Source organism: Callionymus lyra, chromosome 1, assembly GCF_982586985.1.
Source record: "Callionymus lyra chromosome 1, fCalLyr1.hap1.1, whole genome shotgun sequence".
Classification (NCBI taxonomy): Eukaryota; Metazoa; Chordata; class Actinopteri; order Syngnathiformes; family Callionymidae; genus Callionymus; species Callionymus lyra.
The window spans coordinates 21,126,858-21,149,874 of NC_141818.1; the positions used below are offsets into that span (position 1 = coordinate 21,126,858).

Here is a 23,017-nt window from a genome sequence, read left to right on the forward strand (position 1 = left end):
TAGAGCAGAGAGTGACATTTAATAGATTCTGATAAATCAAAGTGTTTCATGAAGCTACGTCAACACATAGTTTCAAGCACTACAAATTTTTAAAGTACACATTCAAAAGCAATATTTTTTTGGATCACACAATTCTTGCTTTTATAAGAGTGAAAGAATTGTTGTCGCATTATACCTTTGATGATTTAAGACTGTCTTTTAGCTAGTAGTCTACTGTCTTCTAGTAGGAGAACTCACATTTCTCCGATCCTTAAATCTCTTCACTGGCTTCCAGTTTCTTTCAGGATCAACTTTAAAATTCTGGTTCTTACTTTCAGATCTATTCATGGTCAGGCTCCTCCTTCCATCAGTGATCTGATCCAGCCTTACACCCCAGCTTGGGCTCTTAGGTCTGAATCAGAATCTACTTATGGTTCCTCGCACACGGTTCAGGACCAGAGGAGAGAAATCATCCCAGACTGTTGCTCCTAAGCTTTGGAACGATCTTCCTCTCTCTCTGTGTTTGATGGATCTACTGACTCCTTCAAGAAACACTTTAAGACACTTTTATTTGTGCAGACTTTTCCTTGATTATCTGAGACTCCTGTGTTTGTCTCTGTCTTGTCTTGACCTAGTATTTATTTTATTGGGTATTTTTTGATTGTTTAATAAAGCGCTATACAAACACTAATTACTTACTTACTTACTTACTTTTAAGGTTAATAGGAAAAGATTCATTGTGCATCGAAGGTCTATTTCTTCATAATGCTTCCAACACAATGACAACACTCAGCATCTAGATGCAAATCACACATCTGTGTTCAATTATGCTAAACACCAGACTCCGCGGACAAGTCTGTGAGTGTCCTTGTTGACCTTGAAGGGTGATCGTACAGGTCATCTGTCTCGCTATCCTTCTCCATCCATCTCCATCATCTAGACTTTGCTCCCCCATGGCTGCTTTTGTTCTCTTCTGGCCACTTGACCTTCACATTCACGCCAAGATCACGTCGAAGGCTGTCAAGCACAAATGCACACACACAGATACACACACTCACACAAAACTGTAACTATTAGTGAGAGTGAATTGCAAGAGATTGTTTTATTCATTATCATCAGAAAAAGGTCAAATAATGTAAAATGTAATATTTGTTCAAAACTGTACAAGAGAGGTGGTTATAACGTACTCCTGTTTTTAAAGGTATTTCAAGGCTTCAATGATCCACTTACATGCTTGTGTTATGCTCAAAAGATGAAAGAAAGAGTGGCTTCATTTTGAGTTTGTAGCAGCACAGCAGCTTCCTTTGCAAACAACATCAACATCTCAATGATTTGTTTATCAGATTTGTCCATAACTAAATTTTAAACCAACCAAATTCTAAAGCATAGTGATCCATCACTGTCGTGAGCAATGATAAACTTGTCCGCAGCTAAAGAATTTTATGTTGGTTCAATTTTATTTTTGCCCTTGGTTAAAATCAATGCCTTCATATGCGTTCCTGTTCACTTTATATTTTATTGCATTTAACAAACAAACTGTTTTTGAAAATTATTCCCAAAACAAATTGAACACATTTCATTAGTATCTCGTATTAGTGATGAAGCTTCATGAAGCAGTGTCCTTTCAGAGTCCACTAGATGTCTTTCTCTGCACAATAATCTATTGTTCTGACGAACTATTCTATTGAAAGATCATTTAAAGGGATGAGAGCGCCACCTACTTATATGTTAAAGGTAGGACACCTTCATGAAGCTTCATCAACACATCAATAGCGAGAAAGACGTTCAAAGTTTAGCTTTAGTTTACCATGTACGATGTTTACGGGAGCGCAGTACTGCCAATGGGAGTGAAATTTTGAGCGTGCTTCTCAATTTAATGTATTTGGTAATACAAGTAAATAAAAATTCACTCTCATGGCAGTACTGCACTTCCGTAGACATGTCTTTGTTTCTAAAGTAAAACTTAACATTGATAACGGATTGATAATCTTTTGTCCGTCTCTTATACTGTTGTTTAGCCGTCTAGCTATGCATCAGGATAAACAATACTTTACCTCAGGGTCAAGGTGACCTGAAGGCTCGAAAACAAATGTGTTTGTGGTATCCCTTGTGCTTTCTCTGGATCAAGGTGAAACGGGGTAACCTTGACCCAGAGAACACACAAGGGTTAAACTCTTTAATCCACGATCTTAGCATAAGACAAAAATATACGTATAATATTGGAACATTTGCAACATTTATTTCAATCTGATATGCATGTCTGTTTAAAATAATGTGAATGCCCAGGTAAAGACCACATGCATAAAAAAGTGTAGAAAAGATATATTCTAATAAAAAGGTCCTAATAATAATAATGACTTAAGTATAGTATACTTGTTTATTTTAATTATGTATATATGCTTACGGAATGGTTTTATGTGCACTTATTACTCAAAGCACTTTTTCATGTTTTGTGTAAAAAACAGGTTTTTGTTTTTAAAGTAATAATAAGTATTCAAAAACTTCAGAATCACGTACTATATGTAGATTTAAACCCGAAAGAAAGTAGCTGCATTATTTAGAAAATATGAAAATAGAGTTCAGGATTTTCTCTGTATTGTTTTTCATGGGGTTGTTACTATTGTACAGCGACTATAAAGTACTTCATATCATCTGCAGACATAACAACTTGTTCTCAGTATCTCTTCAGAGACATCAATGTTGACCCTTGTTATCTGTGGGATCAACTACAGCAGTTAATAACTCAATAATCCCATGTTATAGGAACGTAACGACGGGCAGTTTTCATAGACGTGAATATGGAATCTGTCGCCGGCGCCCTCTGGGGATAGCAAATACTGTAGCGAAGGTCCTGACGCTCGTTTGTGCACCAGAGGTTGGTCTTCAGCAGGAGCAGCTGCCGGATTAAACGCTATCATATGTTCATCCAGGTTATTTATTGAGTCGTTGAATGGCTTGTTATGTCTGATGCAGATGGGCTGTTGCTGTTTGAGTGCTCATGAAAGTTGCTTATGGAGAGGAAGTTGGCGACTAAAGATAGACTGGAGCTACAAGTGTCACGGCGGATCACCCGTCCTCAGACGACAGCCTCACCGCCGAGCTGGCAGATGCATCCCTCAATAAACCTGAAGACGGCAACTGTTCTCTGGCAATGAAACAGCTGACGATAAAACCGTGTCTGTCTACACCCACCTCACGCCCCCCCCAGGACTCAGCCCTGTCAAATAAATCCAGGCGCTCGCTCCTCTGGATCAGCTTACACGAGAGCTAGTGACCATTTTATGACAGCTGAAGAGTGATAGTGGGGTTTTATGAGCAGGTCCAGATGGCGGGCGCTGTCTGCCCGGTGTCTTCAGATGATTACATTCAATTAGCGCAGAACTGGTAGCGGTCCTCTGTGTCTCTGATGATGGAGGACATGTGCAGGAGAAGGCCAGGCAGGTGCAGGTGTGTGTGAGCGCTGGTACTGTGATTTCCATATGCTGTAACATGACCTTACAGGCTTGTTTAGGTCTCTGTAAAGCATCATGTCGTGATGTGCGGCCGACTTTGCCGGTTGAGACAGCACTGCAGCATCCCTACTCCGGGCTGCCACTCTTCCACGGGGCTAACCAGAGGTCGGGTTAATGGGATTTGGTGGGTTGGAAGTCTTCATAAAGGAAGTCCCTGCTGAGGAGCGAGGCGCTACACACATCCACAACACAACTCTCTTCTGAGATTACAGTCGACCACAGTGCTGAGTCACTTTTGTTGCTCTTACCATGAGAATCGTCCAGGGGCTGGGGTGACTTTAGAAAGATCATTTCACTGTGTTGCAAAAAGCAAAAAAGGAGAGTTCCTCAAGGACATCGTTGCTTTTTGTTTAAAGCTCCTGCTGTGTTCACCGAAACATTTCTGGTCTATTTGTGAGTCAGTGTTGTCCATTGTTAGCCTTCTGACTTCACTTTTGAACTCAAAAGTCAAAAATACATAATTAATTTTGCTCTACATTTCAGTTGGCTCACATATATTGTATGTAAAATGTTTTTCCATATTGAAAATGATGTAAAAATAATTACTTTATCCTGATATCTTTAATATCCATTTTTTTTATCGTGGAAAAAAAAACAAGAAATGAATAATGGTAAATTAAAGATCCAAAACAATGAACAAATGGTCAACACATGTTTATAATGTTATATATTTAACAATTAATATAACCTGAAATAACAGTGAAGAAAAAAATGTTTAAAAAACGCAAAAAGAGCTAAATAATTTAGATGAAGGCATTTACAATTTGAAATACACAGATAAATATTTTAATTATTTTAATAGTATTATTTGTGTCAGTGAAGGTGGTAATAAAGCGGTGTCATATTTTTTTAAGATTTCAGTAGATGGAACCCTTGTTTAAAATGCTCAACCTATTAGATAATAAAGCAGAGAGTGACATCTAGAGGAAAATAAAAATGCATGAAGCTTCATCAACTCATCACTACTTATAACGGGTTGAAAAGAATTGAAAGAACATTAATTAACTCACTTTTTCTTCAAAGTTATCTTCAGACATCTTCTGCAATAAACTTTAAAATAGTTGAGAATAATCATAGCGACTTTTGTGCTATTGTTGACTGGTTACATGAGTTGTGAGCTCCGTTGAAGGTGTGAGGGAAACACAATGAAGCACAAATGGTTATTGATTAGAGGTGAAATGAAGGAATCCTCTTATTAACATTCTAATGAGTTGTTAATGAAAAGTAATTCCTGTTCCCTGCTGGTGCCTGGAATCAACACACTGATTCAAACGTGATGACATTACAATCATCTGTCGTGCTTACATAAGTGTGTCCTCTCCATACTTTAGCATAAAATTAGTTCAAACATTTATGCAGCTTTATGTTCTCATTTTCACAAAAAAGCTGCCAACAGACTCAACTTCTTCAAACAGCGCCGACAGTAAACGCTGTTCTTTGAACAGAGAAATCATTAGAAGACGCTCTTGGAGCAGGAAAGCTGTCATTTCTTATTTTTCAGCAGATTGCACATGAGGATCAAATAAGCAACTGGCGTTTCTTTTCTCTCCTGCACTTGTATCTTTTCAATTATTCATCCTTCACATGTCCTTCTCATAGTTTTCCCCCGAATGCGTTTCTGCAGAAATGTGAGCTCGGATGGTGCGGAGGCTCGCCGCAGACTGAGGGAGTGCGACGGTCTGGTTGATGCTCTTCTGCACGCGCTCCAGTCAGCCGTGGGGAAGAAGGACATGGACAATAAGGTGGGAGATTATGCATTATTAACCCCAAACCCAAATGCCCTACTTTGTTCTGAGCCATTAGCCTGCTTATGCTTATTTAAACGTCCCCTTCTCTCGCTCCATCTAGTCTGTGGAGAACTGTGTGTGCATCATGAGGAACCTCTCGTACCACGTCCACAAAGAGGTGCCCGGGGCCGAGAGGTTCCTGGACCCCTCAGCGCTGCAGGCCCCCGGCTCAGCAGGACCGCAGAGGAAGAAGAAAGATGACGCTGGTTGCTTTGGTGGAAAGAAAGCCAAAGGTGAGGATTTAGACGTCACTCTTTCATTGTTGAACCTATGATTTTATCAATATTAATTGAACAAAAATTAAGAATAATACTTTATTTTCTGTTGGATATAATATAGCAATACAGTAACTATAAAGGACACATACAGAATGATGAGCAGACAAGACTAAATGGATTAATAAAACTAATAGAAAAGTGTTTTAATATAATTAAATACTAACAGATGACGCTTAGACTTTTGTACTTTTTCCAACATTTTGTCTTTACCATTACTCACACAAACATTTGGAATCGTTTTGAAGAATAAAATAAAATATTAAAATATCATAGACCACAACCAGGCAGTAGAAAAAAAGCACATTTATTAGATACCGCACGTTAAAGTGTATTTTCAATTAAAAAATACATTTCTTTTAATTTCTAATAATTGTTCAATTCAGACAGGCATGTCCAAAGTGTGTTTAACCTGGCCCGCAGCCTACGTTATTAACTATATTTTTCAATAAAAAATGAATGTATTAAATAAATAATGTCACACAAGCTTTTTATGACAAGAAAATTAAAACAATAATAACGCAACCACTGCTTAGGGAAGCTGAGAAAAATTCAAATCTTAAAGTTCTCAACTTTATGTTGAACTGGTTTCAGTTTTGTTTCATGAGTTGTAAACTAATAAACTATTTTCTGGGTCTTAAAAAGCTATTGCCCAAAAGTTAGTATAGTAGTAACTACTATGAACCAAAGAAAATAAAAGTTTTTATTACAACTTAAGGGGAAAAAAATAAATCAGATTTGTTATTCAGGGAAAGTAAAGCAGTCGAACCTTGAAAAACTCTGAACTCCTTCTTCCTCTGAAAAGTCAATGATAGACTTCATTAGTGTTGGAGCACCTTGGACCAGAACTCTGTCACGGTCAGCTCCGCCGGGTCACAGGCCTTTTGTCATTATCTGACTCCCATCGACAGGAAACAAGGCACAAATTTGTTAGCAACACAACACCAGGTCTTTATCTACGCTCTCAGCCAAACACCACCATTACATCCGTGCTGTAGGAACGGTAATAGCCGCCATTAATCAGTCAGCCAATGAGCTGTGACTACCCGCCAGTGACCCCTGACACCGAACCAGCCACCAGAGAGTCTCCTTGGCTCGTGTGTCGGAACAAAACAGTGGCCACATAGATACAGCGTTGTTTAAAGCAGCCAATTATCCACATGAATACGTGGACACGTGCAGAATAATGATCCGTTTAGCTGGAGCCGCGAGGTGAAAGGCGATCCTCAGGTAGAAGAGCATTAAACGCTGCTATAAAGAAGCACAGACAGGCTGTTGTTTGTAACGCTAACAAGATTTAATGTCACATACACAGTAACATACCAACGCAGTGGTTAGCGTCCACTTTATTGCTACAGCTCGCGACAATAAACCAGCTGATGCTCTGCCCACACCACAGTTGTGAGGCCGGAGAAACTTTGTGGGATTTTGAGGAGTTTTGCTTGTTTCTACTCAACTTATCTTTCCTTACTTGACACACTTTCTTGAGCTAAACTACTTCTTAATGAACAGTACGTCTAAAGAGTTTGAAAATAGTAATGTTAAAGCACAAGACATTAAAAAGAAACACAAAATGTAATAAACAATGACTCAGCCTCATATTAAAAAAAAGTAAAAATAAACTAAATATATTTTATTAAACATGCATTTATTTAATAAATATTTATATATATATAGTTCAGAGTGCTTAATACAAAGGAGCAACTATCAAGCGTCACTGTATTCATTTGGTTTTCCTACCTGTTATTCAGATTTGAAACCTTAAAATTAAATATACAGAGCAAATACTAGTAATAATAAGTTGGGAAAAATAAACTGTTTTTTAACCAAATAATAATAATATAGTATGTTGTTTATATGTAGTATGCCCGTGTCTAAATTATTTATCAATTTTCATGATTTTGGAGGAACAATATTTTCTGTTTTGGTTAAATATAATTATATTATATATGTTATAAATATATACAGTATATATCAAATAAACACTAATTAAACAAACATTTTTTGTTGTATTACTCTACTCCTTGTATTTGGTAATGAATAAGTATTATTATTTGCATTGTTTTCTTTCAATTGTGTATATCTGTATCTGATGAAAACACAAGTAATTGTGTGTACTTGTTATCACAAAAACATGCTTCTCTTATCTGTTCAATCTGATCTTTGATCTTCTCGCTTCTTCTTCGCTTCTTTGTCAAAAAAAAACAACAACTTGATTTTCTGCACCTGTTCACATGTATTGCAAAGGTCCTCTTGACAGATGTCTTTTTTTTACCGCCCCTCTTTTTTTCTCCTCTATGCTTATTTGGCTGCTGCTTCCTTGGCTAACTATAGAGGAATGGTTTAATCAAGGTGAGTGGCCCTTTTTCAACCCTTCTCCTCTGACTCCCTTCCACTCCCAATCCTCCCTCTCTGGCTCTAGAATAGAAGTCGTTTTGTGTGTGTCCTCCAACAACCCGCGAAAAGTCGGGTGGTTTGAGTCCCGTAGTCTTCACGGGTTGTTAGATGTTCCTCAGGAAGTTAGATAGCTCATAGGTAAGTGTGTGGCTTCACAGAGTGGAGCTTGACTAATCGAATCAGTTTCAAATAGATCAGAAATGAAGATCAAAGGATATTTAAAAGCTTTTCTCCAGACGACACACTTTTTTTTTGTTTCATTTATATTTGAATTTAACCTTCTCTTTGATCCTTTACTATTTTATTAAAGTGGGATTGTCAAGCTCTGCTTCAGACATGCTCTGCTCTGTGTGTGTGTCTTTGTAACAGATAATTGTGTTGGGTTTTCCTTTTTGTACTTTGGTCTATAAAATAGAAGCTGAAAAGTAGTTCTTTATTCAGCCAAAGTCTTCTATTGACGATACACCTTTGAAATAATGATACAAGTGGGTGTTTTAATGAAGCTTTGAGATGCGATTCATCTCTTAAATCGCCTTTTATTATTTGTTTAAGCCCAACTAAACTCAGGAGAAAAGAATATTTGCATAAATGCAGCAGTCTCTTAATTCTTCTGCGAGCTGAGAGAGGAAGTGAAGAAGAAATGACTCTGTTTATGTTTATGATCTGGTCTCCCAGAAGGGAAGTTTGGGCTTCGCTTTGAGCTCATAACGCCCACTTTTCAATGCAAAATCTTTGACTTCCTTCCGATGCAACAATCAGCTTCTCCATCTCTTTCCTCTCTCGCCGGAATGTTGGCGTGCATGTGAAATGACCATTAGCCTGCCGCTCTGTTATCACCGCACCCACTGCATTTCCCTTCTGGTGCCCTTTAAGATGTTCGCTCATCTACAAAGTGACTCTGTAAACAGTGAGAGTGGCTGTAGATGCTGCCATGCAAGTGTACTCTTGCCTGCATATTGGATTTACCCAGATATACTATGTTAGAAGGAGCTGCCAAGCCATCAGAAAGAATATTAATAAATAAAAGGACATTCTTAAATAAACGTTAGTCTTAATTTGGTTGTTTATTATTTCAATTTTTGAATTCATTTTTTTCATGATATTAAAAAAGGAAAACATATTTTACATATTTTAAAATGGGAAATAAAATACCCAGTGCAAAAAACTGTTATTATGTCACAACATAAGTTGTTGATATGTAATTTAATATAAATTACATGGTAAAATGTGATTTAAAAGGACTCGTATCTAAACACGTTGAGTTTAACTATTATTCAATTTTTTTAGATGGCCATTTAAAAACAATTCTGCATGTTTGTTTTTTTATTACTATTTAGTTTGGTACACTTGATGGAGTCCGAGGTCCTCATATGGCCAGACCTGGGCAAGTGTGGCCCAGGTCTGGTAAACATGTAGCAGATTTCTATAACAGATGACATATAAAATTTGACCAAAATGGGCAGAGACCACACACAAATCTGAAATTTGAACAACAGAACAGAACATCCTGCAGCCCAGTCTAGACAAGAGTTAACCTCTTGTGGCTCCCCTGCGTTTTGACTTTGAGACTCAAGATATATATTTGTTTTTCAGTGGGTAGAGACATTTTTAAAAACCTAGATTGAAACCCTTGTGTAAAGAAATATCTAAGTGTACACCGAGCCTTATCTTTGTGACGTCAAGGACAAAGAGCTATTGACACTGGCTGTTGAATTCTCTCTGAAACAGCTGAGTGTGACATTTGAAAGAGGATGTCCAAACCACCCTGTAGATGGTGTAGACCTCATGACCATTTGATTGTATTAATGCGGCCCCTAATGAGGTCAGAGTACAATTATATTACTGTTCATGTAAGTTTTTATTTATTTACTATTTAAATAATATAATATAATTTTAAAGTTCTTGACAAGCCAAGATTCAATTATTTCTACTATTTCTAACTACAGTTAATTCACATTCTTCACTACATCTGAATCTACATTATAGCAAACCTTCCAAACAACACAGAGAAAGTCTTTATCTTATGGGTGATCCTGTGAGGACTGGGCTCATCAAATTGCTTGTCTTTGGCACTTATAGATTTAATCTAAGACGATTAGAAAGAGAGCCGCGTGTTATCATTACAGGCTCAGATCCTCCCTTTTATTTAAGGTCCGCAGACCCGCAGGATGGTGGTCCCGATTTACACAAAGAAGAAGGAAGACTAAACGTGATAACATCTCACAAATGCAATGGGATACGAGTTTTTCGGAAAAGGTCATTACGACCCAACAGTGTTTCCAGTTTGTTTGAGCATGTGATAGACTCGCATATTTGATTTTAATTGTACACAATCATTGTTGTCAATTTTTTCAAACCAAAAGAGGTCATGATGTTTTTTAAGATTCTTTGTTTCAACACCCTGAATGTTTCTGGACGTGATTGTGACATTGTCTCTCTTTCATCTTCCCTCCATACAGGCAGAAAAAATGGGGAAAATGACAAAAATTATGACACATTGGATCTACCCAAGCGTACAGAGCCATCAAGAGGTAGGCATCTGTCCATAAAGAGAAATAAAACTTCTCCACTGGCAAAGGTAAATTAAGTGTGGCGTGGCGGATCAGTGAACAATGACGATGTGAAAGAGGTTAATGGATTTTTTATTTTTTTTTATTTACGTTGTCTCTACGTGGCCATGTGATCCATTTACTGATTGATTAAATAATAATTCTGAGCATTCGTTGTAAATAGGAATTGAAGCCACAGATGTGGATACATCAACACAAGATTAATTGTTTCAAAATCCAATAAGTCTTGGCTTTTTCATGGTGCATTTTCAGGATTCTGCTGCTTGAAATGTGCGAAATAGCCACTTGAGTATTTAATGAGATCATTAGAATTGTAATGCATTCGTGTTGGATTGTTCTTAGAAAACAAATGAAGTTTAATATGGATGAAAGCTTCTCATGAATATCAAAGTGGAAGGAAAAGTGAAAACATAATTAAATGATTAGATGACTGATCAACAAACTGTAAAATCATTAAAATAGTTTTCACTAGTTTCCCGAGTTGAGTTCATGTGTGAGGACGTAAAAAGTTGTATGAAGAGTAGGTAAACTAAATTAATTTGGATGTGCATGATCCAGGGTCTTATGTTCCAATCATTTCATAAGCTTACAAATCCGATTTTGGCTTGTTTATTCAGTCGTGCATTTGATCTCTGCCTGGAGATTATTGTCGCGGATCACAGTAGACAAATATTGTCTGACCTCTGACTTTTTGTTCATTTTGATGAGTCAGCGGAAGTTCTACAGCAGCAGGAATGCAGGATATGAAGAAGTGATGTCACTGGAGGGTCGTCCTATTGTGTTGAACACGCTTCTCTAGCTTACATTGTTTCCATCAGTAAATAAAATAAATATTTGGGAATGTAGGAAACAATGTCAATTGTGTATAACTTTGGAAATTAGTTGTGCAATTAATTCATACAAACAGGAACAAGGGGAGCTCAAGCTCATCCCAGTTGCTAAGGTGAGTGGGCAGGGACACCCTGAACAGGTGGCCGGACTACTTTAGGGCATGTCAAGACAAACAACCACTCACACACACACACACAGCTTCAGACATTTAGAGTCCTAAACCCCTGTATGGTTTTGGGTCACGCATGCATATGTTGCCTTGAGCTATAAGTGAACCAGCAACTTCTTGCTTTGGTTCTAGTTTATTGCAACAATAGACCAATTTTAATGGTCTGAGAAATAACCTACACAAATATATATATATTTTTGTATGTTCAGTTAATTTAATTTAACATATTTGCACCCTTAATTTAAGTATACTTATCCCATTTTATCAGCATTTCCCGCAGAGAAAGTAAGCCTCCTCCATCTTAGCGTCAGGAAACTCAGAACTAACTGGACCTAAATGAATGTAGTGACTGGAGGCAGAGACGTGAAGAAATCGGTTATCACAGAATAAAGCAAAAGGATAGAAAATAGTAGAATGCAACAAAGATAACGCAGGTGTGACACAAGTGTAGACAAAAAAAGGAAACTTAAAGTGAGCAAAATATCAAAATCAAACTTACAACCAGCATGAGGACAATCTGACACCACGGACTGGAACAAGGAAACTTGTGTAACAACTGTAGGGGTGCAGATCAAAGATCGGTACCGGCTTGGTTTCATTAATTTGTCAAGGGAGAGAAAAAAGGGGGAGACAGAAAATGACTGGAGAAGTTGTATTAAGCTACAAGAGTAGAAGAACTAGAACTGCTTAAAGCCACTTCAAGTTTAACATTTCAAACTTATTTTCATTGTACATGCCTTGAGGCAGCAGCAACGTTCTTAAATAGCAATTTAATCAAGTCAGCTCAGCCAGACCATTTTTTTTTCTGCATAACTATGTGCAAGACTCTTAAGGTGTCGTGGGAGTTTGTCACACCACTTAATCACCTTCACCGGTGTATTGTCGCAGACATTGGGCAATTTATGTTTGAGTTCTCATTAGCCGCATAAGACTGTGTGAAGTGGACACTTCATCACAAATAGTTGCTTCCCTTCTCTGAGATTTATCTTGTTTTCTCACTTAAGGTGAACTCTATAAGTTACGCGCTGTAGATAAAAGCCAAAGTGTTAATGAAGCTTGGTTTGCAACAGGAACTCAAGTTTGATCGTGCCAGTAGATGTTTGGAAACAACATTTTTTTAAATGTCATCTATAATTGGAATTCCGTGTCATTACGGATAGATGAGTCTTATTAGTCGTGTATGATGTCGACACAACAAAAAAGTACACAAACAAACATCAAGCTACTTGTTCACGTGGAAATAAAACGGGAATCATTTAGGGACAAGAAGCAGGAAAAGTAATGAGACAATCCTATTTGTGAAAGAACCATGAGTCACAGAGCTGGACACCCACAGAACATTTCTATTTCAAAATTATATTTTGGAGTTGCTTATTGTAAACAGCAAAGCTAAGAGTAACAAGTAATGATTCAGTATTTTTACTGCTAGTTGTGAAATAGCTGCTCACACTTAACACTTGAATAACAAGACTAGCATTCACTGTATTGCTTTGTGAGCCAAAAACAAATCCACATGTAAACAGAGGAGCTTATTGGAGATCTTGTGTATTCATTTTGATTTGCTAAATTTAGAGAATGAACATCTAACAACATTAAAATTAGCTCGGTCGCACCATTGTGCTAATAGCTTCTCCCACAAACCACAGCATATTTTTAGTGTACAGTCCGGCCTAGGCATTAAATCATCCATTGGGTGTGAGAGATATTATGTTCCCTGAAGTCCATCTAAGGTTCCATGATATTCATGTTTCCATTATAACTTACAGTAAGCAACAAGTATTTCTCAATTAAGTGACATATCATTATCCTGCTTGTGCAAGGTTTGGCCATTAAAGCTACATTGTATACTGTGACTGTAACTCTCAGTGGGACAGAGGAGGAGAGCCTTTAAATTATGGGAAAAAAAGAAGAAAAATAGGAAGTAGTATATCAGCGTGAAGTCAAGTTTAATCATCTCATTGATAAATATATCTTTGTCTTAAAAACTGTTTTCACATATTCTTTTTTACAAGATGATCTTTACAAGAAAAATGGGAAAAAACAAAATTACATTTTTCCCAATTTCAGTCAAAATATCTCATCATCACCTAATGGTGATGGGTTAGGGTTATGGTCTTTCTTAGAAATTTCAAATTTTCATTGGGAACCAATATGTTTTCTGTGGACACTCACCTGGCCAGGAAATGTATCAGGGTCCCCCGAGAAGAGCTGGTTGATGTCGCTGGGGAGAGGAAGGTCCCCGGATAAGTGTAAAAGCTCAGACTACAGACATTGGCAATTTGTTTCACTTATTACGTCCATCTTTAAAAAAAAAAAAAAAAACACATTTTGAAACCATTTTCAGTGTGTCTTTGGTCGTCAAATGCGTCCACTAACCAGCCGCACCAGAAACCATTTCAGAAACACTAACAAATGACAACAACAAACAATTAACGTAATTGAAATTATAGAAGCTTTGCCAAAACTGTGCCGCTCCGTCGCTTAAAAATCTCAACCCCATTGCTCTCTGCTACTTCAGTTCTCTAATCGTTCCCGAGAGATTTATTGTTCTCCAGTCGCGCGGGATAATGACACTTTGAACAATCGAGAAAACAAGTGCTTTCACCAACCCAACGACTGTACGACAGGTCTCGCCACTTTTGTCTCGCACGCCGAGCGTTTAATTTGCGGAGGGGTCCCGACAAACAACGCTGAGCTGTTTCTTGTTGCAAAGTGTAAGCCTCTTTGAAGGCTTCCCACTGGAAATCTCATCGGCGCTACTGTCAACGATGCATCGCTGCGCTTGAAGTATGGAAAGTCAAAGGCTCAATTGAATTAAAAAGCACTCAGACAGACTTGTCTCGTCTGTGCCACACATTGAGGGAGGGGAAAAAAGAAAATTTAGTTTAAGACATTGTCGCTTGATTCTCCTAATCTCGCCCGCGAATATTGCCGCCTCTCGGAAGCCTCGGCAAGAAAAGCAATCATCTCGTTCAGAGGCGTGATGAATGTGCTGCCACAGTGAGCAAATAAGTTGAATGGCTTCCATTATTTTCAATAAAAAGCATTGTTGCGTCATTAACTGCTGCCAAGTCTCTGTCACGCAATTCCTGCGGGAGCTGAAGTCTCGGCCTGATCCGTGTCTACATTACACTGCAATTTAAGATGGAATATTATGAATAATTCACTCTACACCCCCAATTTCCCCCTCGTGTTTTTATCACAGCGGAGCATCAACCCTGATAGTGATCACATCTCTCCACAGTTCCTTCACAAGGTGTGACCCACAACATGGCGTAGTGCACGCCATGTCCCCACATCACATGTTGTCTATCCCAGCTATGTACACAAACAAACCGGCAGCTCGTAAACATCTGACACCGATATTCACACACCCTTCTCGCTGCTATTCTGACACATATCCGCTCGTATCCAGACAGTCTGGCACCTTCCATCATGCATCCCAGTGCATATCCAGTGCCATCACACCAGCCGGCTGCCAAATATATTGTCTGTGACATCACCCTGATGCGCTGCAGAGGGAGATGCCTTCATCTCCAGATGGTGGGCGGCAGAGAAAACATGTGTTTTAAAACGCTGCTCTTTTTTTTTTCCACTCAAGTCTCATAGCGACATCTGATATTGATAGTTTTAACAAATTTGTGGTTCGTGCGGGGTTTATGAGACAAACAGTCGGCTTAAGGGCTTAAAAATGTCGGCTACACTTCACGGTTCACGAACTCGTTCAAATACCAACATTACAATGGAAGCGGTTGAGATCTTGGCAGGAGAATGTTGTCTTTTTTGTAGGATTACTGTGCCGTTCTAATGTTATTCTAGCAGAGAAGGAAAAATAAATTATAATATATTCCCTATGGAAAAAATTAGGTATGTTATGTGGAGGAGTGTCTTGGGATCTTGTTCATGAGTGAGTGAAAATTGGTCATCGTGTCTGTTGTGGTGAAGAAAAGGCTGAGCCAGAAGGCAAAACTCTCCATTATCCTCCTCCTCCATCTCATCCTTTCATTTATGTCTGTTAACTAAAAGAACAAGAGCGCAGATACAAGCGGATGGAATTAGTGTCTTCCATTCAGGGAAGATCCAAGCGCTGCTTCTTAATATTGAAGCCAGTTGGGGAGACTCAGGTGATTTTTAGGATGCTGCACTGATGTCGTGTTCTGGGGGGAGATATCGGGGCATACCCAAAACTTTTGATGGGCTATGTCTTTATTTGAAATGAGAGCTGGTTGTGTTTCCTGAAGGAGAGCAAAATTTGGACTTTCTATTTTTGACCTCTTTCCCTTTGATCCAATGTAGAATACGCAGTTAAAGATGATTAAATTCACTTAGCCAAATGCAGTTTATTGTACATATGAAATGTGAAATATCAAAGTAATCAATTCTGTACAACATTGAATGGTAAAAATATGTGATGTGTTCATTTAATTGTTGAGGTTAAAATAATTCTCGAATATGATCATTTGGGTAGTATTTGTGTATTGTTGAATCTTTGACTCTTTTTAATTTAAAATGTTAGTCTACTTATTGAAAATGTTTCAATGTATTCCACTATGATGTATTTTCTGCATGATAAGGCTCCAAATACAAATTTGCCTTTTAAAAGGTTTTACGATATGTTTTTAAATGTAAGCATCAGTTAGAAGCCAATCAGTTAATTGACAAAACCTCCAAAGCCTATTAGGATAGAATGACAGAACACCACCAAAATTGAATTATAAAAACATTTCAATACCTTTCTAGCAAATTAATTTTGTATTCAGCACATTTCATTGTCATTGTCAAGTTTAAAGAATGTGTTTTTGATGCTATAGACATCTGTCTTCTAAGGATTGAGAATGTGGCAGTAAAACGACAACATGGATTCATAATTGTTGGTAATATAGATGTTCAGGAGACAAACAATTTAGAGTTCTCAATAAACCTCTGAATGTTTTTTGGATGTGAGAGGTAACAGGCGTTGTTTTTCCTCCGATGTCACTGGCACCATCAAGGAAAACATTTGAGGAAGCAAGTAGAGTAAGTTAGTGTGACCTATCCACGAGGGACGCGATAATGCTTAGATATTCATTCATCTAGCCAACAAGAAAAAGCACTTGTGCTTGTGTTTTGTCATTATGGGTTATATGCTAGGATGGTATGCGCCTGCTCCAGATGCTAAATGGCATCCCCTCTTCCTCACCCATCTGTCGCGGATGCCCTAACCCTCATAAGTTTCCTCTTGACGCCCACAGTAAGTCAGAATTTCTTGAAATACCGATCGCTCCCTCCTTTCTATTTTGTTGGTAATAAAAACTGAGCCATTTGGAAATAATGGGTAATTATGTGAATAGCCGGCGGGCGTCAGCTAAATTTCTCGGCTCTTAATACGCACTTCCCTTCTCGGTCCACCTTTTATGTGCGGCGCGGTTGAAACGCAGTAATATTATTAAGTGGCGTGAAAAATAAACATTTAAGTGGGACCACTGTTTGCTTTGGAACACAAAGGGTGCGTATGGTTAAGCCGCTCCTCGGAGGTCCGTGATTGAATGCTACACATCGCTTGTGAAATAAAGGACTCGCCATCGGGAGGTGGAAGTGTGGCTGCCCACCTGTGTTCGAGATTGAATAGCTGGAAGGCCGACAACTTCCTTTGGGGAAGTGCATAAAATTCCATCCACCTCCTCCGGCAAGTCAACACTTCCAGTGCTATCAGAAGGAAGAATTCTTAAAACCCCATTCCAGTTATGAGCCTGTGCAAACTCACTGACCGCAGATTGGCTTATATTTATTCTCGATAGGAAAGTGTTCATTGCTCTGGAGGAGGCGAAACATATTTGATTAATAGGCAACCTGGAAAGATAACCTATTTTTCTAGGTTTCAGGGGAGAAATAAAAAAATTTTTTCTGAGCACAAAGCAAAAAACGTTTATTGGATGTTGCTTTTAGTGAAGATAAGATGAAAGGGTCGGTATTAGAAGTTAAAGTGTCCCTGAAAAGTAATCAAAATAGAAGTCATAAAGTAACAAAATGTAATCTAGGGATTCTAGATTAACTACTTCTGCCAAAAGTGTCTGGAGAATCATCAGGAAAGTTGCACACTGGGTAGAATTACAATGTTGTCCTTTAAGAAGACTTACTATTTTACCTGAATTAAATGATATCTTTGCAGCGACGCTGAAGTTCACTCTGGGCCGTTGGTGGATGTGAGACACTCTCCCTCAAATATTGAAATATTGAATCACCCATACAGACTGTACAATACATTTAGGTCAACGCAGGTAGAAGACTAATAAATGTATACCATATATTAAATATATACATTCATTTTAAAGATATATGGTTTTCATTATTACAGCTTTTCTCATCCATTGTAAGGCCCATAACCCTGAATATACTCTCTCCCTCCTCCCCCTCTCCAGAGTGTTTTGGGTTATTTGGTTTACAAATGTATGTTTTCATATCATCCTTTTGTCATGTATATATGATTTTTTATTTCCATTTAAGTAATCCCCCCTTTTCTTCAGACCCTCCCCAAAGCACTTGTACCTGATTTCAGCCAGTAAAATGTGTTTTATATGGTTATCCTTCAACAACAAATAATGCTTGAGCTCTTTATTGATGCATTAAAGCTTAAGCAGTTTTCCTTTTCTCACAAATCTTTTAGAAAGGTCTTACAAGGAGCAGGAAAAACAAGATCATTTCCACAGTCTGTAGATGAAGGAGGATTTATCAAAATGTGACCATCTGCTCTAAAATGTCTCTAATTTGGATTATCAAGTCTGTCTGCACCTTTTTTTTATTGCAAATGAAAGCTTTGAGGAAATCATCCGAGCATTGTTGTGTATTAGCATCTTTCTTAGTAATCCAAACTGATGTACCAGCAGACTCATCAATCCATGTCCAAGCATGATGTCAAGTCTAACTCAAAAACCTGCCACTGCCAAGTCTCTACTACCACACACGCACACACACGCACACGCACACGCACACGCACACGCACACGCACACGCACACGCACACGCACACGCACACGCACACGCACACAGCTGAGCAGCAGTCCACAGGATTATCTGGGCTTATTCCCAGAGGCTTGACACCCAACCTCCCGAACCCCCCACTCCAAAATGCAGAGAACATCATTTAGCTTGTGCTGCAGTGCATCACTTTCTCTTGAGGCCTGAAGTGAGCGGTTGTTTTCTCCTTCCTCAGTCTTATTACTGTGTTTGTGACAGATATCGACACTGCATCCCACTGGACTGCTTACGATTCAATTGTCACTTCCACATGCAACAGTCATTTCTCCCACTCATGTTTCCTCTCCTCGCCAATTTTCTCTTTCTACATTAATTTCTCTGTTCAGTTTTGCCAAATGTCTACTTCACGTAGTCTCTCTTGCCTCATGTTTGAGCAAGTTGGACTCATCCCATATAGTTTGATTTAAAACGTTGAATGTTGTAAAAACACAATCAACACAGAGGTTTGTTCTGTCGTCTTGGATAACATATCAAAATAGTCTTTTCCAACTTAATAAATGTTTTATCACTCTGTACTCACAAATACAAGAAAGTATTTCCACCTTTTTGTGAGGGATACTAGAACCACTAAGTCCAGTTTAAAGGAAGCTTAAAGGATATACCTTTTTTCAAGGTTTCTTAAAATATCTTTCCTAGACATATACTTTATATTGATGTGTCACGTGTGAGAATGTTTCTTTGCGTTGGACAAATTTAAAGACAAAAAGCTAATTTGTTAGAAGTGTTTTTAAGAGATAAAAAAAGATGAAATAATTTAACTATAATACATTAATCTAATTAATATATTATTTCGATCTCACCTAAAATGGCTGAGAAACTTAAATATTTTCCCCTTAATTCATTATTGTGTCGGAATCAAAAGATTGATATATTATTAAAAGAAAGGGGTTAGTTATTTTAGTATTGTTTTAAATAGACTTGAACTTTAGAGGGTGGTGGCATCCATGACAGTTCTAGTCATTTACATTGTGCTGTATTTGACACTAGTCCCAATTGTTGCCTGAAACCTTCAGCTTCCACCAGGTCTTTATAAAATACTGTAAATGAACACATTGAATATTTTTACCCTACTTGTGAACAAAAACATTAAAGCTATAGATTAAAAATTTGATAAACCTGAGTTTGTCTAGTTGCTGAAAACCTGTGAATTTTAATTCAATTCAATCCAATTTCAATTCAATTTTATTTAAAGTGTCTTATAACAAAGTTATCTCAAAACACTTTACAGTTGAAGTAAGACTATAGTGGAGAAAGGAAAAACAGATCCCAGCAATTCAATAATGAGCAATAAGCGAAACACTGTGCGAAAAACTTCCTTTTAGAAGGCAGAAACCTCGAGCGGAACCTGAATAATTGTTGATGGCCTCCTTCTTTGACCAGCTGGGAGTAAGGATGGGGGGGTAGACAGATGGATAAAGAGAAGAGTGAGGAAGGATAAAGTGAGAGAAAAGAGGAGAGTGTAGGAGAGTCCATGGAGGTGCTGGAGAGAACTCGGGATCTGATGACGTGGCGAAGATCCTGGATCAGCAGCAGCTCTGGAGGTGGAGCCCTGGGGCTCCGGGAGAGAAATAAAAAGGTGTGGGTTTAAACTGCACAGGTGATGAATGTAATGCAGGAAAGAAGGATATACAGAGCTCAGTGTCTAGAACTCCTCCAGCATTCTCAGCCTATAGCAGCTAAGATAAACAGTAAGGTTAATTATAGGCTTTATTGAAAAGTAAGGTTTTAAGATTGTTTTTAAACATAGAGAGGGTATCTGCCCTCCGGACTGAAGCCAGTAGTTGTTTCCACAGCAGAGGGGCTTGAAAACTGAAGGATCTGACTCCAAATCTACATTTAGAGATTTGTGGTATAACTAATAGATCAAAGTTTAGGGATCTTAAGGTCCTAGAGGGTTGATAAGTTTGATTATATTTTTAATGTATGTTGGTGCAAGACTATGTAAGGCTTTATAGGTTAAGATGAGGATTTTAAATTGTATTCTAAAATCTACAGGAAGCCATTGTAAAGAAGACAGCACAGGGGAAATGTGTTCGCGCCTCTTAGTCTTAGTCAGGACCCGAGCTGCAGAGTTTGGAATGGGCTGAAGAGTTCTGAGATTTTTTCGAACATCCTGACAGAAGAGAGTTACAATAGTCCAGCCTGGAGGTAAGAAAAGCATGGATGAGTTTCTCAGCAGCATCCAAAGGACCTTACCTTAACTCTCTGATGGTCTGACATTTTATACCCTAAGTTATCATCAGCTGAAGTTGTTTCTGACAGCCCTGATGGAATTGCAATCCTGGAACCTGACAGGCCATTTAGGAGACGTAAGCAATGTGTAAGATTCGTTGGTCGATGTCAATAAGTAATTCATAAGGATAAAGAATCATATCTCCCTCTGCACACGATTTTTACCAAAGCAATAACGCTGATATAACTGTAAGTGCTATGAAGAGCAACAACACAGACCCTTGGCACTGTGGACTTAAATGCTCCAGGGTGGGATGTAAAGTCGGAAAATGCATGCTTCATTTTATGAAACCGTTTTGTGCAAACAATCTCTCGAACATCATTAAGTTGACAGTGTAGTGAGGCGCTCTTTCATATACCATAAAAATGACATAGCGTATCTTGTAAACAGGTCTTCTGAGGAGACACACAATCCTTACCTGACAGAGATTCTAATATGAACTTGCACTCTTTCCCCTTAGGCGCCGTAACAATATTACGTTAGCGAGAGAAACATTTGAAACAAACAACCAGCTCATCATCTCCCATGATCCGCTTTGAGGCCGGATGCCTTCTAGGCACAGGCTTGCATCAGATGCTGGAAATCTTGTCTTCCGAAAGTTTGGAAAAACAAGAACTTCTGAGTGGAAGAGTAGCTGTTTGTGTATGTACTGTACAATGGAAAACAATTTAGATGTGCAACTGTGCATCTTTCTGTCTGGTTTCAATGCAAGACTTTTTAGAGACAGTTTGGTTCCTGTTTCCCACCAGGCTTTTGTTCGCTGTACCGACGCCTCCAGGCAGGTTTTAAAAGCTCACAGTAGGGTTGTCTTGCTTGTTTGGCCAGGACAGTTGAAATATTAGCGCGTAGTTCTAAAAAGATTCCAACTTTTAAGGAAAAATCTTTTATTCTCATCAGACTAAACACCCTTTTGTTGAGCAGTTTTGAAGAAGAACACCCATGGTTCGATGGCACAGAGGAAAGAGGGGACATAGGCTGCCATGGTGATGCCCCTCAACAAATTCTTCTTAAGACATCTCTGTGTGTTTGTTCCACTTTGACTCGGTCACAGCTGGAAACCTTTCTCTCCAATGCAGATGAGTTGTCTTTCTAAAAAACGGTCATTTTGCCACTGTTAACTTTTCTTCAAAATTCACGCATCTGTGGGTGTTCTTTAGCCCAGAAAAAAAGATTAAATAATGCAGCTTTTCCCTTGTTAACATTCCTTTAAACAGGACAGAATACATTTAGCGACAAACTAATTTAGTGGCCCTGTCCTACTAAAAAAATCAGGTAAACAACCACGGTTTTAATAGCCTCAGGAATAAGTGAAATACTTCTAAACTATCATTGATTTACAGTTTTCCAATCAAATATTGCTTACAAAGCATTAAGCATTAGTTTATGGATATTCATTTCCTCCACTGAATTTTCCAAACTGCTCCAATATTTAGATTAATTATTTCAAGTACACTTTCAAGTAGCAAAAGACCAGGACAAGAGCAAGACCATAGACCATCAAGACTATGACAAGCCAATGACAAAACCATGACAAAACCAAGATAAGACCTAGAATATAGTTCACGACCATAGTCCATCGACACCAAGACAAGACCACGACAAGATCGCAACAAAACCAAGAAAAGACCAAGGCAAGATAAAAAAGACCAAGAATATAGACCAACGCCAAAACTATAAAACAAAACTAGGAACTAAAACTATAGAACAAAACTATGAACCAAAAATATTGAACAAAACTATAGAACAAACCTATAGCCCAAAAGTACAGCCCAAGAATACTCACCAAAACTATAGACCAAAGCTATAGAACAAAGTCTACACCAAAACTATAAACCAAAAGTACAGACCAAGAATATAGAACAAAATTATAGAAGAAAACTATGAACAAAAAATATAGAAAAATACTATCAACCTAAACTATAGACCAAAAGTACAGACCAAGAATATAGACCAAAATTGAGACCAAAGCAAGATCAGGAACACAACCAAGTTTGAACACCAGTGAAAGTAAGTTTGGCACTTTCAGCATGCATATGTTGACAATACCCTAATGTCTAATGAAGCTGAACTTGCCAGACTACCACGGCTGTTAAATTATACACCATCACCTTGTCGTTATTCACGCAATATGAACTCACGCGATTCCATAAAATGACTTACAAAGCAGCAAATAAAAAGTCACTTGGTGGGGTTAAGTGCGAGAGCTTCAGATGTGGACTTGAGAGTGGAGACTCAAGGCTATCCCAGGGGA

At 38.2% G+C, this 23,017-nt stretch overlaps 1 protein-coding gene across 5 annotated transcripts in view; it reads left to right on the top strand.

Annotated features, from left to right (window-relative positions):
* Positions 1 to 23,017, top strand: part of arvcfb (ARVCF delta catenin family member b) — a 187,688-nt gene that overhangs the window by 145,721 nt on the left and 18,950 nt on the right. For 4 of the 5 annotated variants that reach the window (XM_087796753.1, XM_087796718.1, XM_087796744.1 and 1 more), the window contains 4 exons: positions 5,116 to 5,233; positions 5,340 to 5,511; positions 7,888 to 7,905; positions 10,410 to 10,481. In XM_087796753.1, coding sequence (XP_087652879.1) covers positions 5,116 to 5,233; positions 5,340 to 5,511; positions 7,888 to 7,905; positions 10,410 to 10,481 — 380 coding nt within the window. The remainder of the gene's footprint in view (positions 1 to 5,115; positions 5,234 to 5,339; positions 5,512 to 7,887; positions 7,906 to 10,409; positions 10,482 to 23,017) is intronic. The other variant, XM_087796726.1, reaches the window with a different exon arrangement.